Consider the following 18,084-nt stretch of genomic DNA (forward strand, 5'->3'; position numbering starts at 1 on the left):
TCATCTCTTCTCTATACTTACAGATTTTTATTTGATTGTGCGAAAGTTATTGTACTTTGTGGATGAATCGATAGGTGACAAACACTCAGGTGTAACAAACGATGTACCTGTTAGTTAGTACCTGACATCGTTCGTTTGTGGATTCCAACGACAATCTCAGTCATACAACGGAAGCCTTTCTTTTTTTCCAACGGCTTCAAGATCTGAAAGTTGACAGGAATGTAAACAAAATGAATTTGCAGCTGAACGGAGTTCAGTTACCATTAATTAGCTTGTTTAATGCTGAGAATTTCCCAATTGAGCACATTGTGGATGTGGTTTTGAGTTTTTGTTTTAGATCCATTTTATTCACAGATTCGCTAATTAGGACTGGACATGCAGTTTAAGGTGGGATCCTAATCACTACGTACCTCAACCAGGTATCGAATCCTGAATCAATTTAATACAAAGCGACGGACGTTATCACCATCGGGGAGGCCAGAAAAATTATCGGTATGGTATTGCAGTCTGTGAAAACATACAGAAACAGGAGCAGCTTGCGAATGTCAAGACCCAACAATGATTGAATTCCGAGGATATCGTACACAGTATTGGGAGATGTTTCCCGCCTTATTTCACTGCGATAGTACGACTTGAAACCATTGTCCTTGGCATGGTACAGAAGCAAGTCGGCCTTTTCCCTCTATTAGTGTTGTACAAACAGATGAGGCTGCAGCACGAACGATGTCCATATGATCATCCGCACCTGCATTGTACACAGCATACTGGTGCTTCTTCAACGACTCACCAATAAGGGAAATAATTGCTTGGTTGTTATTTTCATTAGCTTGGAAGTGTTATTTCTTGCCGGCGCTGAGATTAACATTCCTACTGGTCTTGATGCAGTGTCTGCTGAGGATTATGCCTTTGTCATAGGAAAGTCTCTGTAGCCATCAGAAACAACTATAGCCCTTCCATCTATTTACAGAGAGAAATCTACATAAGAGCTTGCAATGCTCTTATGTGTTTCATTGTTACGCAATTGAACTCAATGTAGGATAGATCCACCATCCAAAAAGCACTGGCTTGTACACTAAATTTCTTCCATTCGTAACTTGGTATATTTGAGTCTTGCATGACCTAATTGAGACTTGTCGGCTCTCTTCAACACACTTTGTCATTCTAATAATGCAGCCTTAAGACATGACATCTTCCAGTGGCACCGCCAGTGCAAAAGTCGTCATTCTCTGAAAGAGTGCTGCATCTACACGTATGTCGTATCCGACAGAGCTCACAACAGCAGCAGCAGCAGAAAATCCTAGGTTTTCACTTTGTCAACCTTTTAGCAGAATATTTGAACACCTCTTTCATCTCTTTCTCAATCATTTTGAAGATGATGTCCATACCGATGAATTCATCAAAATTTACTGCTATATTAATGTTGCAGGAACTTGAGTCAAAATGGAATGTGGATATAGATTCCAGTCGTTCTATTCCTTTTTTAATAACATTACGGTCTCCAGTTTTTCTACTTTCTCGCATTTCATTGTGTTGCTCACTACCTTTCAAAAAAAACTCTGGTATATTCTTGCATTGCTAAGTTGTAAGTGGAACACAAGTGTATGGAAAACAGCCATGTTGCCTTCTAGATTTCTGTAAATCCGCTTCCTCGTGTCAGTCCTCACCTGCTTTGCAGAGAATGCATTAGTACTTGTTCTATTACTAGGTCTGATCCTAGTCGGACCCAGGGTCCCGGATTCGATACCCGGTGGAGGAACATAGTGGTTCGGACCTCACTTTAAACTGTAGGTCCAGCCCCAATTAGCCTTTCTGTGCATAAAGTGGACATCAAACAAAAACTCAATCCGAATCCGGCCCATAATCTGTCACTTCATGTTGTTACAAGTTTATCTCCCAGGAACATTTTCTGCACGGTTGGATTTTTAGATGACAAAAAATGTTTTCTGCTTGTATAGGGGCTTGAGGCAATTGTGACGTCTGGCTGCTGTAAAGATGGAGAGAAACTTCAGTATAGCTTGCAACTGCAAATCGTCCACGAGACGGTTCTATCAGCATTTATCAAGTTACATGCAATGCTGATCATTCTTGGTGATCATATTTTAACTACATTTAACTACATCTTGCCCATTGTCCAATTTGTTCTCACAAATCGCGCACAATTAAGAGATTTTCATTCTTAAAAGACAAATTATAATTTGACACAACAAGAAAACACAAATTATAAGTAATAATACACAAAATATTAAAGATTATTCACAATTAAACATAAAATGTTCAGAAATTCACAATAGCCAGTCCGCCATTTTGAAATCCGTTTTTGTGGGTTTTCCCTTGGTCCGATTTTGTCTGATTTTGGATATGTTATTCAGCAATGATTCCTGAGCTAGAAATTGTTTAAAAACTTTCTGAAGCAATTTTGCCCAGGTTTGAGGGAAAATTGCTTTAGTTTGCCTGGACTACGCGTGTTTTGTGACGGTACGAAATGGTATATTGAATAAAGGTGTTGGTACCGCTATTTGTTGTTTTGTAATGATCCCTCGTATTGTGTTTGGAGGATATTATTGCTTGGCATTATGTGAATGCATGATACTTACTTAGGGAAACAGGACGCTGTCACAGCGAGCGTAGAAGATCACAGAAACATGTATATACAGGAAGAGGAAACACCAGGTCAGAAAATATCATACACCGAGAGTTAGAGAATACAATGGCACAACCCAACCACACCCTATAAAATACTAAATACGAAGCAATAGAGAATCAATGAAAATTATTTGTGGTCAAAGTGTGAGCCACGCGAGCTCATATCGACATGACCATCTGGCATATGCACGAGAAAGATTCTGAGAAATCACACATACCAGACTCCGCATAAAGTATGACTACCTGACGGCAGACGTGCATTATTCATTACATGATCTTTGTTGACAGCCTGTGGTATTTTATGCCAAAAGAACAGTTCAGTGAATTTAATGTGCAATCACATAGGAACAACATCGCATAATTGAAAAATAGTACATGTGTGGGTTGAATAAGTTTTATTTCAATAGGGGGAGATTGTTATTCCGTTGTAATTATTTATTGATATATTATGATATTGTTATCTGTTCTTATTAAGGTAAGGTAGATGAGGATTTCCGTGCACATTTCACCGTGCCATGAAGGCACATTTAGGGGGGGGGTGTAGGAGTAGGGCCCCACACATTCTCGATATCATCCAATTTTGGGGGTGATGTGATCAGAACCACGCTCCGGCCTCCTTTACTTCCACCCAGAGTTGCACCCAGCTACACATTTTATTTGAGGCTGGGTGAACCACAGAGCAGCTTATGCAGGAATGAGGCCGGAAAAATTACTACCTGAGTTCACCCATCCCGGGAATTGATCCTGGGTTTTCCTCGTGGCGGTGAGACTAGAACACCGTGGCTCCCTGTTGTTATTTGTTATTACGTAACCCTATAATTATTTCCATGGTGAGATATATAATATTTATTACTTCTAATATTATAGCTAATAATAATAAAAACAAAATATTGTAGCTCACACAATTTTTAAACTTCAAATATAAATCTTGAAATGTATGTTTTCATTATCAAAAAATCATGCTCGAAGTAAGTAGATGCCTGCTTCCTTGTCATAATGTTGAACCATACAAGCATCCTCCTGCCTAAGTAGGGGGACCAGGGTGGAAAGTTAGGAATGGTAGGGTGGAAAGTAGGAGGTGCCAAAAATCCACCTCGCTCGGGTGAAAATGTTATCTTGACCTGCCCCTGATGAGAAGATGTCGAAATGTACGTAGAAGGGCATTTAGGAATTGCTTCCTAAATGTTCTGGAATTTCATTGTGTGGAAGTAACCAGGAAAGATACAAGTAATTGAACGAATAGGGGAGGAAGACAAGTACCACCGTTTATCAGAAAATTACTGTAAAATTAGAAGTCTTCCTACAAATGATAAAACTTAATACATTTTAGAACTATAGTGCAACAACCGTCGACTAAGATGCTAGTTGTAGATTGTGCTTTTTCAAGAATTATGCGAAAAGAAGGAATCAGTTTAACGCGAGCCTAAAAAAATGCGCTTTGAAAAAAATTTCTCTTCCCCCGAAACCGTGTCGCAATGTAGCCATGGACTGTAGATTGACAACATCCACGGTGAAAGTGAAGCATTGACAGTACGTGGAACATTAATGCCCAACTTCCTGATTTGCAAAATTGACTTTTAGCCATAATGGAACACTGCTTTGCTGTGGAGTGGATCGCAGGGGAAGAAGTAAATAGGTGAAGGTCGCTTTAAAGAACGTATATCTTTTTTACTTTTGTCCTCCCTTTAGCGTTGGTCGGAAACTTACTGGCTGCCGTGGCCTCAAACGAGACCATCACGTCAATGGTTGACATGATTTATACGGTTTGGATAGCGTTGAATGTACTTGAAGCTCCCTAGCATTTACCATGACTTGAATAGCGGGTCTTTCCCATGACGTAGTGGTAACATTGTCGGCTTGTAATCAAGAGATCACGAGTTCGATCCCCGGTGGAGGTGTATGACCGCTAGGAAACCTTAAAGCAGTCTATAATCTAAGCAGATGTAATGCAACTTCTAAAGTTGAAGGAGACACACAAATTAAGTGGAAGTTTCAAAAACAGATCGTAAGAAAGAAATGAAAATAACATGGCATGCGATTTACAACAATGTGGAGGTATTAATGCAACACACCCACTGAATTTCAAGACCCACAACCCAAAATTTTAACAGAACAGTTCTCCCGCATGCACCTTTAACAATGGTTTTAACAACAATTTTGCAACAATTACCGGCTCCGTGTTCAGAAACCCAAGGACCAAGAACAAAATCAATCTAATCAAATTTCCTAGAACTAAACATTAGGCCCGTAACAATTAAACCAAGTTCCTCTGTACACGGTCAGCTATGAAGTGGTGCTCTCGACAAAATCATCATGCAATTCCCTCAGAGTGGTTCAGATCACACTTTAAACGGTAGGTGCAGTCCAGATTAGCCTATCTGAGCATAAAGTGACTTTAAGCAACCTAACCTTAATCTAGAAAGCAACGACAACAAAATGGCATATGATAATTTAAAGGCGGATTAAAATTGTAAATTACGCATGCAAATAAGGAGTAAAACTGTTAATATATACTACACTAAAAATCCAAAAAATGGTCACCATAATGGATAAATTATATTACTGTGCTTGTGTTTCATTTTACGTTAATAGTGACGATGGAAATGGATGGTGATCATTGACAATAGGCATGTCCAAACCAGTACTCGATGTAGTAACTACTATAATAAACATGTAAACTATTTAATAGTTTACATGTTTAAGGATTACAATTTGTTTTAACTTCTGAAATCATCAGTATCAAGTTTACACTTTGCACTTAAAAAAAGGCCTACCCCAGAACACACTGGATTACAGCATTTTCTTGTCTGAACTGCTGAACTGCTTTATAATTTTGTAGTAAGTTGTCAGTACTTAATACAGACTTGTAGACCCTATCCAAGTTGCTCTTGCCACATTTCTTCTCAAAACTGATGAACGAAGAAAAATTAGTATTGTGTAGTTTTTCATAAAAATTGGAGTTGCTAATGCCAGTGGCAAGTTAACAATAATGTTTTAGGGAGGGATATATTACACTTTAATTTTCTTTTGGCAAGACTCTGCAAGGTTTGAGAATTTTTAAAGATCAGAATAAATTTATAAGGGCTGTAGTACCAAACATGGGTATAGGTGTAGTATGTCTCCACATTGGAAGAAGAAGAAAGACAATAAGTGTAGTATGTCTCCATATTTGAATAGGTAGGAAGTTTTTCATTTTTGTATGTTTCCCTTATTTTACTTTCACGTAGGTTAGGTTAGGTTAAGTTAGGTTAGGTTAGGAGTATTCAGTGAACACTGCAAATCAGAAAACTGACTCAACCAGGACTTTTAGAAGAATGATGAAAATGTTTGCAAAGAACATGACTAAGAGGAGACTTCCAAAACATGACTTAGAAAAGTTATCACCAGTGAACACTCCTAATCTAACCTAACCTAACCTAACTTACCGATTTTCGCATGTCGAGAATGTGGATGCATACTGCCGTGATTAAATGTGGAGACATACTACACCCATACCCCAAACATGAGCGTATTTTCTGTCTAATCAAGATTGTAAATAGTGGTTAAAAGTCACTAACACCAAACATAGAAACTTCGCTTTTCTATTTCTCTTGAAGTCTACACTCACGGACACTTCTCGGTTGTAATGACTCTAGTCAGTGTGTTAGTTATAGCCCAGAAGTGTCCGTGACTGTACAACAGCGCTAATTATAGGGTATCGTTAGGTGACTTAACTTTCAAGATAAAGACACGAGAGTATTTGAATCGAAGTCCTTTCTTAAGTAGGGTTTTCCACAACAATGCTGGCCTTGGTATTTTAACAGTTGAAGCTACATTTTCAAAATTCTATCCATTATTATGTTCACTTTTAACATGGCAGATGTAAGAAAACACCCAAGACGCATGTAGGGTACTAAACAGGAAATGACAATGTTCACTGTAAAAGTTCGATCATTACATGGAATGTTAATGTTGAAAATGCATGCCTGAGACAAATATCATATCTTCAGTGTGCAATACTGCAAGGAAAAAATTAAAGGTAAAAATATGATTCCCTGTGCGTTCCACCGTGTCAAGAAGTCACAGAAGGGTTGTGGAGGAACGGTAACACACATCCTCGATTTATATTTTAGCAGAGGTAGCAGCTACTTTAGCAGCTACTTTCACCATTCTAGGCTCGTTTCAAGTATTCATTGACGAGAGCCTGCCATGCGGGAAACCCTGGTTCAAATCCCCAGTCGGATCATTTCAAATAGGAATATTTCTCCTTGGTGTCCTTACAGGCAAAACTCTACACGACTTGTGAAGTGGAGTTAACTGACGTTTTCTTCATTAGGCCTTTAAGAAATTTTGTTAGCTTCGTTATAGACACTGCAATGATATCTTCTTGGGTTATTGTATGGCATACAGACTATAACTATCGTCTTCAATGCTTCATGCTTTTCCGATTTCTGGAAACCAGATTTTCAAATTTATCTAGTTTCCTCTTTCTTCGAGCTGTAAGTTTCAGATAGAATTGAGACTACCCTTCAATCACTGCAAGAAATATGAATGCACTCGTAATCAGTGTTTGGAAAGTTACTTTTTAAAAGTAACTGAGTTAGAGTTACAGTTTCTTCACCCAAGAAGTAACCTAGCTATTTTAAAAAGTCTCTAATTTACTTTATTCTACCTAGGTAGATAAAATATAACTTGAATTACGTGTTCAATCCATGAATGTCAAGGTGCTGTTCTTTTCCTTCAAAATTGGAATCATATATTTTTAATGGTAATTCAGTTGCTAACTTGGTAATAGAGCACTGTGCGAATTAAACTTTTGCTTTGGGGGGGGGGGAGGGTATGCACTCCAAGGCCTCCCGCAGGAATTTTTCTTGGGGGGAATAGTAAGATTTCATATCTTGCCCTTCAGTCATGTAAACTTGTATTGTGGTTGTTTTGTTGTTATGTTATTATTATTGCTATTGTTATATTATTATTATTAATAATAATACTTTACAAATCATAAAATTCAAATTGAATTTAAAATATACTTTGGCGCTTTATACAAGTTCAGACTGGAGTCTGCTATCTAGCCCTGCTGTTCTAAGTACCTTGAAGAATGGTTCTAACCTAGGTCATTAAATCTTACTTAATACATTTATGACGTAATTTAGAAACAGTGTATTTACATTCTAAGAAAACCCGAACTCGTGCACAAAAAATGCTATCGAACTAGTAACACCGAAAACTTTTCCAAATTTCCATTGTCAGGTTCAAACTTAATGTCAATTTAACCACCTACAAGTTTGTTGTGAACACTTGAATACATATTCGGTGTGGTTGGTCAGCTGCAGAATGGTCCTCCTTTAATCCAGGAGTCTGCATACTTTTCGGCATGGAAATCTTTTATGACTAGGCAATTAATAGACACAAATAATTTTTCAGTTGCGTTTCTTACAGTTAAGAAATGGTATACTGTATGCTTTCAATTCCATTTTCTTTGAGGGGGATAAACACTTCCCTGGCAGGGATAAAAATAATTTTATTTTGCCTGGAATGAAATGTTTTGTGGGGGGAAATCCCCGGCACCCACCAGTTAATTCGCACACTGCAATAGAGTGCACGTTTCTCACAATATTAATAATCATCAACTTGCTCATTCTTTCAACACTGAACATTTGGTTCAATATGATGCAAAATGTGGCTGAAGAAAATATCGTTCCATGCTAAAACGTAAGGAAATGCAACTGTAAGAACAACTATACTCTATCCCGGTAATCTCTGGAGCAAGGTCGCGCAGAAGGATAGGAAGAAAGTGGGCGAAACGAAGCTGTACACATATTTAGATATTGCACCAAATAAGAGTCTCATTTTGTACAACATATTACAACATATCGTAACCTCTCCTCAGAAACTACATAAGCTATAATGGAAAAATTTGGTGAACTGATAAATGTGTCAAATAATAGCTAAATGAACTCAGTCGACCTGAACACGAACTTACCTCTCAATATGTAGGAAACTATCAAATACGAAGAAATATTTTTCTTCAAATTGAAGACCTGGGAAATATTAGTTTAACACGACATAAATTATTCCGTTTGGCACGCCGTCTGCCGGTGGGAGCAATATAATCGAAATCGAAATCGATTAATTGTTATTATTGCTGGGATAGCTTCACAACTAGTGAAGGTGTAAATATGAAATTTGGTGAGTTGATAGAAATGTAAATTATCAACTTGGTGCGATATGCATATTCTAGACTGACCCAACAATCGAACTGATCTATATAATTGTCGATTGCTCTAAAACTACTAGATATACAACGATAAATTTTTGTTGACTGAATAAACTGCATGGTGCTATTTGACTGCGATGTAAGTCATGGAAATCAGTCAATAGAAAAAAAAACAATCGATATTTATTAACCTTCAGTATGTATTGCAAATACAAAACAATATTTGGAATAACGACAGACCTATCAGGTACTAGTTTATTGGAGTAAAACTAACATAATCTGTCAGTTTTATATTTAAGAATATATGTAAGCAATGAAATAACAAGTTACCTGTTTCTTCAGACAGGCCCGGAATTAGGAATTAGGAGTCCTTGGTAGTTGGTGGCTAAAGTATTGTTCTTCCGTCGGCAAAAGGGCATCCACGGGGAAAAAATTTCTTTGATAAGCACAAAATGGAAAAAAAAATTGTGGTAAAATATAACTAAGGGTCCGACCTAACTTGTATACAGCGGGCAGTCGTTACGCTGGGGGGGGGGGGGGGCTGGTTTCCCCCTCGGTCTTCCACTTTGTGGAGACAAAATTATTTTTAAACATTTCCAACCTCATGCACTGCATAAGTAATCGAATTTCCGTTGCAAAATAAATTTCGGATACTAGAAGCCAGAACAGTATTTTCACTCAAATTGCATATACGAGGGAGAGGTGAAGTAGCCAAGTATCTTTAAGGAGTAATCTGACAAGTTCATGTTAGCATAACTCTCATGGACTCCAGAGGTCCCGCGTTCGAATCCCGGCCTGGGCATGAGTGTTCTTTGTGAGTGTCCCTTCATAAATTCCATCATGTCATCACCCATCCTCATCTTCGCGATTAGCCAAAAGTGGCAGCAAAGTGAAGTAATATGAACCAAATCAATTAATCAATCTTAAGGAAACTTTTGTAGTCGTGAACACTTCTGGGTTATAACACAGGCATTAGCTCTTAATGGGATTGTTACAACCCAGAAATGTCAGGGAAGGTACTATTATCAGCATTCCCCGTGGCTCTACAGCCCTCGAAGGTCCTTGGCCTATCTCCCGACTGCCAGTCTCCCTCCCACAATCCTACCTAGAGGTGTGGAGATCTTCAACTGGTAATGGGGTGACGTGTGTAGACGAACCCTCAGCATTACCAGCATAGTGAGGGAGAAAATATTTACTAAATATATTCTAAATCGACAATAATATTAATATAAAGGGATCCAAATGTTTTCCTGGAGTGTTAACTTGATTATTCTCTTCCAGCACTTTTCGTTTTGTTCATTCGGCGCTCTCTTGTGTCGGCTACTAAAGTTACCCTCCCACAAATATGGATGGCTCTGTATTATGGTACATAAATTAAAAATATTATTGAGTACATTAGTAGCGAATTTATGTGAACCCCACCTGGTCACCCCTATTAAACTGTTCTAACGTCACCAATGATAGGGGTGAAATTGTTAACCTCGGATTTCCACATATATAAATACGGACCTGCCTGCAGAAAGGAAATAGAGGAAGTGGTTGAGAGATCCAGCATGAAGAATTTTGCGGTTATAGCAAAAGCATCTTAAACTCGTTTTAATTTTAAGTTTGTTCAATTTTCTTTGTACGTATAGTACATCTTCGGGAGACTACGAGACAGAACATCGGATTCTCGGCTATCCATCTACGTGGTTTCTCGTTTTCTAGAAATAATTGTTACATCTATTTTGACCACAGGTATAGCCGATGTATAGAAAGGATCGAATGTACATACAAACGTGGTGGGATATTCCAAAGCAATTGAGTCAGTTCATGAGAATGACTCTTGATGGTGCGATATGCCATTATAAGTATACACCACAACCATCAAGATTTGATCTAGCAGAATTCAGATGAATCAGCAAAACAATAACCACATACTTAATTACAAATTGATTGATTGAGTTGGTATTTTAAGTCCACTTTATGGCACAGTAAGGCTAATCGAGACGGGACCTACAGTTACTTAGTTACAAATGAACGATACATCGAACGTTGGTGGTATACTTACATTTGTGTGTGCTTGTACTGATTCCCACTGGAAACCGTTTGTAAGACCACTAACAATGTACACAGGTATGTACGGATTTAAGAGTATAGAAAAAGGTCACAGTGATTAAGAGTGCTAATCTTTAATATAATTCTGTATTTATCTTTAAAAAAATAATATTACGTTAATATTAATATTTTGGGACAATGAAGCAAAATTATGAAGCTCGTGTAATCATATGTTATTAGTATTGTGTGCAAATGCACGTGCTTATTAAAAAGGCATATTTTAGAAATAATTGTTTTGTTATGCGTTTTGACACATATGTTGGCAGTTCTTTCCATAAATGGATATTTTATTATATTTTGCATGTAAATGTATATTTTAGAGAATTTTTCAGGATTGTTACTTCTCTTAACCAATTATATGGATTCTCATATTGGAAACTAGTTTAGATATATCTCCTCAATTAACCTGTAGCAACCATGGAACCATCGTATGGATGAAATCAAGGTCACTGAATCTCCCTCACTATACAGGAAGAGTCAGGGAGAGGAATGTCTTGCTGGATGACAGGATGCTGCTGGAACCTTACCATTTTAGGATAATCTTTTTATTTATAGTTTCTGTTATTTAATCGTGTAATCTATTTCCTGAGCATCAAGGTGACTAAAGAAAAGTGTTCTTTGAGTTCAAATATAGCTATGAAAGTGTAGTGACTGCACGTAAGGACTCAAGATGAACAAACGGGAAGGACACAATATTTTGTGAGGGGCAATCCCATTTTATTTGCACTTAGATATACATTTTGCATGTAATATTTTAGGTAACAATTCATTTAAAAAGCTCTTGTTATCTGTTGTGAGAGATAGGGGCACAGGAAGGAGGATGGGCAAACTAAATGGGGTGAATATCCAACTTTTCTGTTTCCTTGCAGCACCCTTACTGGGGATGGATACTGGGAGAAGTCGAATGTTGTCAATGGAAAAGTCGTCTTTTGTAGTGTTTTCTTAGAGTGAGGTGAGAATACATATTTATTTTATTTTCCAACCAAAATAAATTAATGATATTCTAATTTAAATAACATTTCCTTCTACGTATGAGGAATATATCTTACATAAAATGTAACCACTGAATATGCTTTGATGAATAATAAGCTGTTTTAAATTATTTATGAATAATCGCAAGAAGTACAAAGTTTTAAGTTCAAGTCGGTTAATTTTTACTCAACAAATTAGCGTCGCTTTACTATCACTTTTGGTTAATCGCGACTCGCGCTTGTATAAAATATCACGTCATCTGATCGTCCCAACCCGCATAATTTAAACTCTGACATTTTAAAAAGCACATTTCCCCTTCGTTCATTGGGATCGGTAGGTAATAATTTTGCGACAGACATGTTAAGCTTGAAAAATTACGGTCGTACTTCCCTCTACTTCCCGATATATAGATTTTTTTAACCTGCAAAGACTGTTTCTCCATTTTTCTTTCACCAAGGGACGTGTCGAATTCACAAACCCGGTTTCACTGTCAGTTGTTTTCCCCTCTTATTCCTTCCCTGCAATGTCCATACCTTCCGCGTTCGAGGTATGTCTCCAAGTCTTCGCGGATTTTTATGAGTCCAGAAGGTTGTAAGCCCATAGTGTACTATAACTCATGAATGACGTATTGAAACTAAATAGACAGGTGACTCTATAGTAATTTCTGTTGATTTAACTAACTTTGGAAAGTATAATTAATATTATTATTTGTTAATAAAGATTATTTGTGAAGGAATATTAATTTTAAATTGAATAATTTAAGTACCTAGTACATGATCATTAAGTTCCACTGCGCCGATAAGACAATCCTCATCTCACTTCTTTATTAATAAAGGGGAAACAAGAGATGTACAGGATTATAAGGTGAAGTGGGGAACGTGGTAAGATGGGGATGATACCGTCGAAATTTCTCATTTCTAATGAAAAACTCCCTGAATTTGCAATGATGTGAGGGAGGGTTGCTCTCGACTCGTCATACGGTCTAGAATTGAACGGGGTTGCAACACTACAAGAAGGAAGAGGCATGCCAGCGGATTCTTGTGATTCGTCGCTCACAAATTTTGTGATCAAAGGAAGACCCTGCATTCAACAAAAATAACTGGGCTCGTCAGTCTGGTGAAATCAGTTATTTTACGGACACTGTTACTCATTTTAATCACATTCTAAGAACGGTTAAGGCATACTCATCCTGTGCATGTTGCTTTATATCGCTATCTGTTAAAATTATAATACATTTTCCGAACTAGTGCAGTTTGAATCCATCAGCACGCGCGATGTCTGAAAGCAGCATATGATTCTCACCGAACAAACCAGCCTCCTGGCCCGTGCGTTTGGTGAATCTCGTTCTTGCACGAAACGCACGGAATGCGACTTTTGGGACAGCATAATGAAACTCACGAAACGCACGGAAGCACTTATGGGACAGGCAGTTACCATAACTCGTTTAACGCGTTAAACTCGTGCGACTTTTGGAACGGGCCCCCTAAAAACCCACTGGCCCAAGCTAGAAGAGCCTATCACCTTTCATTACTCGTCTGCTTGAAACAAAGTGCGAGCCTCAATCGACGGGAGAGACCTCATCGAAGCAAATGGAAGGTGAAGTGGGGTGGGACTATTTGATGTGTTGAAGGAGATGGTGTTCAATATAAATTCACTGTTTTAATACCCGGTGGAAGCACATTGCAGAGTTGTTCGGATGATCGGATCCCACTTTAAACTGTAGGTCTAGTCACGATTAGCCTATCTATGCATAAAGTGGACTTATAACAACGATTCAAACAGACAAATAAAAATTCGTTGCATTGCAGATTTATTTGGGTCTGCATGTATAACTGTGCGAGTAGGAAAGAGTCGCCACTGTTCCTAGGGTCTCCTCCGTAGTGCGGTAACCGGTACATTAATCAAATGCAGAAAAACTTAACGTAACAGTTTCTGGCTAAATTAAATAACCAGATTCACTTTCAAGTAGAATTGTATTGGAATTCTTCGCAAAAGTTCAATTTAAGACAGTACAATACGAGTAGGCAGCAAGAAAATAGAACACGCAGTTTTAAATTCATATTTCAAAGTACCGAAATATGAACCCTATAACGGGATCTTTTTTTTTAGGTTTTAAGTCCACTTTGTGCACAGAAAGGCTAATCGGGACAGGACCTAGAGTTTTAATTGGGATCCGAGCCACTGTGTGCTTCCACCGGGTATCGAATCCTGGACCCCCCCTTCGATTACAAAGCGACACTGCGCTATCGGGGAGGCTCTATAACGGAATCAAACAAAGGTTCTTTTATTGCAGTATAATATCTTAACTAGATAGAGAACCCTAGTCATGATTCCTACGTGATTATAAACCAAGGTCAGAATTATATCTGAATTCCAGGACAAAAGCTCACACAAATAATTTGAACCATGTCATTGTAAACAGTCAATCAATCGGTCGAAATGTAGGTCGCGTAAGTTGTTAAGAAGTAATGAAATGTGAAATTATGTGATAAGTTTTCTACATTTTGATCCCAGGCAGTAAGTACAATTTTATTATGTTGAACTAAATTTATACTCAATTACGAGTGTTAGATTTACATGCGCCTTGGAAGAGTTGCCTGTCTGAGCAAATTAGCACTAAATAGCATCCAACTTATAATTTTTCAAAACTATATTTTTCCATTTCGTTATTTCTAACCTTTTGACTTTTCATCTCAGTAACATTAGTGCTTATTAAAATTATTTTTCTCATCATGGAATACCTATAATCATTGGAAAAAATCTCATTTCATGGGTACAATTTGGATTTTATAATGTATGGTTAAAGAGAAGATCATAGACTACTATTTTTGAAAACATATATATTACATTAATTTTTATATATATTCTAAGGAAAATGTTATTTTAAATTTAGGTGGGCATGGACACACCAGGACCATCCGCTCAAACCACACGCAAGGAAGTTTCCTCGCTTTATCTAACATGTGTAACATTCCAAATATTATATATTCAATTTGGGAATATTACTCGTACTTTTGTACGTTTATAGAGTTATTTCGGAGAAAATAAACTCTCCACCGCAAAATACGATAGCGCTACGGCATTTAGATGGTGGTGCCATCTGTCGTAGATAAGCTAAACTATACTCTCCTCCCCCCTTCCCCTTTTCTTGCACGATTCCCGATCGTCAGTCACACAGTTCGCATCCGGTCTTCGACACAGCCACCTACAGTCGACTAGCAGCGGAGCAGGATCGCCTTGCCTATACGCAATTCCTTCGCCCACGCATTGCAATGGTGAGATGGGAATACAACTTTGGAAGCCACGATTTCTAGACTCGTGTAGAGGCGTACGAATGCAGTTACGTGATCCATACCATGTGCTTGCGATTGTGATAAGGACCATCAGAAGGATTGCATCAAGGTAAAGTGACGATTATAGATTTTTGATCCTGCTACCGACTTGCCCTGTTTGAACTGTACAATTACTCTCCCTTTTTGTGTGATTATTCAGCGAGCTGTTTGTTCGGAGTTTTTTCTCCAACACGTTACCCCCCCCTTTCTTTTTGACTCTTGGATGTAAATTAACGTGCCGAATATATTGGTACAGTGCTTTCGGAGAGTGAACTCTAATAATTTATGCATGCATTTATTGGAATTGTTAATGATACCAAGTGAAAGTACGTCCAACACAAAGTCGTAGACATTTCAACTCCTATATTTAGTATAACAGTCCAATTCCAAAGAAAAGAGCGACTAGCTCTCTATTCTCATGCTTTTTGGAGATTGAATAATCGATTGTGACAAAGAAAATAAATTTGTTTTTCTTTACGCAAGGAATTGCTGTGCAGACACTGTTGAAAGACAGGAAGTGACAACTTAAATCAAGTTTGTCAAATGACAAAGTGCTTTTTCTAATTCTTCCCTTTTTTCCCGTTTTAATAAGTCGTGTCCCCCGAACACCTTAAGCAGTAGCCTCAAAGCCATGCACAATAAATATATATATATAGGTATGTGTAGGGTACATACACTTGATTGTACGTAGATGTTAAGGATTCGTTGTTATTGAAGAACGCCTCCGTAGATTGTTATTGGCATTGCGTTGCCTTTTGTTAAGTAGTGCAGTTATGTTCCTTGTACTCGTTTTTTGTAAAGAATATTCCCCACTCTTAAAAATGAGAGGTCGAGGGCCATGTAATAATAATTCACGAGTTACTAGGAAGTCAAGATAGTTTAAAATTGTTGAAATAAAAGGAGGTTAAAATTGAAGTTTTCTTTCCTTTATCTTTTCTTGCTTGCTTCATTCCATTAGAGGTAAATTGAACACATTGAAAGAAAGGCAATATAAGTGTATATACATATAAATAGGTATTTTGAATAAGAACCAGGATAATGTCCTTGAATGGTTAAAGTCATTATACGTCTTTTTGACTGTTCTCTCCCCCCCCCCCTTTCTTTGCATCTATTTCTTGAAAAATTACGAGGAATATTAAATTGTGCAATCCTGTTTGATCAATTAGTATTAAGAGGGTTAATTTGTGATTAAGAATTTTTGTGCCGTCATTTTGTTACAGGAACATTGCTGTGGACGACATAAATAATCAAAGTAGTAGTTGGAACGGAATCTTCGTGATTTCGACCGTTCCTCGGATTCCTGCATTTTAGCGGAACGCGACGTTGCCTTTCTGTTGATAGTTTACATGTTTTAGAACATATTTGCTCAACAGAAAGGTAGCGTGAAAAAGGTGTTTGTGACCCTTGTTTGGAGCAGGCGCTAACAGGGATATATTTACCACGCGCTTCCAATAACTATCGTTAACTTATCGGGTTAGTTAGTTGCCTTAACCAGACAAGCGTCATACATGGAAATAAACCTCTGCCAGATACTGATACAATGAATATTCATACATAAAATTCAACGTTCTGTTTTTAAATAAAAGAGGACGGTTTGAATTACATGCCATTCAAAGTGTAGGAGATCAGCAAAATTCCCAATTAGCTTAACGATTTAATAGAAGGGAAAGAATTACGAAAGTGATTTGTTAACTAACTTGGTTTTAAGTATGGAACAGTTTTCTTGTGCTCTCACATAACACATTCAACAATGATGTCATTTTAATAAAAACTGAAGAACATTCTTCTCTTTTTCCATTGTAAAAATTTGTGTCGTCAATTTATTTATAATTTGTCACTCTTTCCTTTCTATATGTGTGCCTCCTAACTAACAAACTTTTGTCTTCGTAAAGTTATGTTTACGTGTCCGGAAAAATAAATTATAAATTATAATTTCAGCCGAGCATTGTTGAGGACAAATTTATAATGTGGACAAGATGATACAACCAAGTTCTCAATGGAAAAGAGAGCATAAAATATGATATTACATAATAAGTGAAACAATGTTAACAACAAAAATACCAATAACTTACCTAAATAAAGTAGACAGAAAAATAGTGACAGCTTAAAGTATCATTGTGTATAAAAATAGCATTTGTGCAAAAATAAGTTAATATGGTGCAATAGAAAACTATCAGGCTTGAGCTAAGTTTTGACCCATTATCTTTAAGAACTTAGCTCTGCCGAAGTTTACATGCAAATGTCACATCAATTATATTATTTAAAAGAGTGAACAGTGCTAAAAATGCAAGCTACTAGAATAAAGATTTAAGTTTACACTAACCTTTTCTTTCGGCTTCATCTTGATCCCGCTCCGTTACTACCTTTTCTGGCAGACGCAAGACTCCATGGACAAAGTTCTACACACTTCTTGTGTTGTTGAAACACGGTCCTTGTTGTTTGACGGAAGCGCTTCTGTGTCTCCAACAGCGTCCACTCCACTCACACAACTGATCCACGGCCGATTCAGATTCGGTACTTTCACATCAGGATACGGATGTAGTGACCAATCAGATAGCTGCAGCATCCCATGAGCTTACATATTTATTCTTTGTCGGTTGCCCCAACCAGGTGAAACGCAATGGCCTTCCTCTCGTATTCAGCCCAGCCCTGAATGTGCACGAAGTGTAACCTAATGTGGCAATAATTAGATCCAATTGTGATTCAATCCGCCATCATTTTGAGTCACCACCTGCAGATCCGCAGGGAGGCTATATTCCAATTACCTTTTTCTTCCTTTTCTCAAAGACAAGAAATATTTCACGAATTAAAAACAGCTGATAATAATCATTAGCATCCTTTAAT

The 18,084-nt window shown here is 37.6% G+C and overlaps 1 protein-coding gene across 2 annotated transcripts in view; it reads right to left on the reverse strand.

Annotated features, from left to right (window-relative positions):
* Nucleotides 1-17,738, reverse strand: part of LOC145984009 (uncharacterized) — a 134,126-nt gene extending 116,388 nt beyond the window's left edge. For both annotated transcript variants that reach the window (XM_083117313.1, XM_083117311.1), the window contains exon 1: nucleotides 17,564-17,738. In XM_083117313.1, coding sequence (XP_082973439.1) covers nucleotides 17,564-17,581 — 18 coding nt within the window. In that variant the 5' untranslated portion in view covers nucleotides 17,582-17,738. The remainder of the gene's footprint in view (nucleotides 1-17,563) is intronic.
* Nucleotides 17,739-18,084: the final 346 nt, after the last annotated feature.

This window comes from Lepisma saccharinum, chromosome 2, assembly GCF_977018435.1.
Source record: "Lepisma saccharinum chromosome 2, izLepSacc3.1, whole genome shotgun sequence".
In the NCBI taxonomy this organism is placed as follows: Eukaryota; Metazoa; Arthropoda; class Insecta; order Zygentoma; family Lepismatidae; genus Lepisma; species Lepisma saccharinum.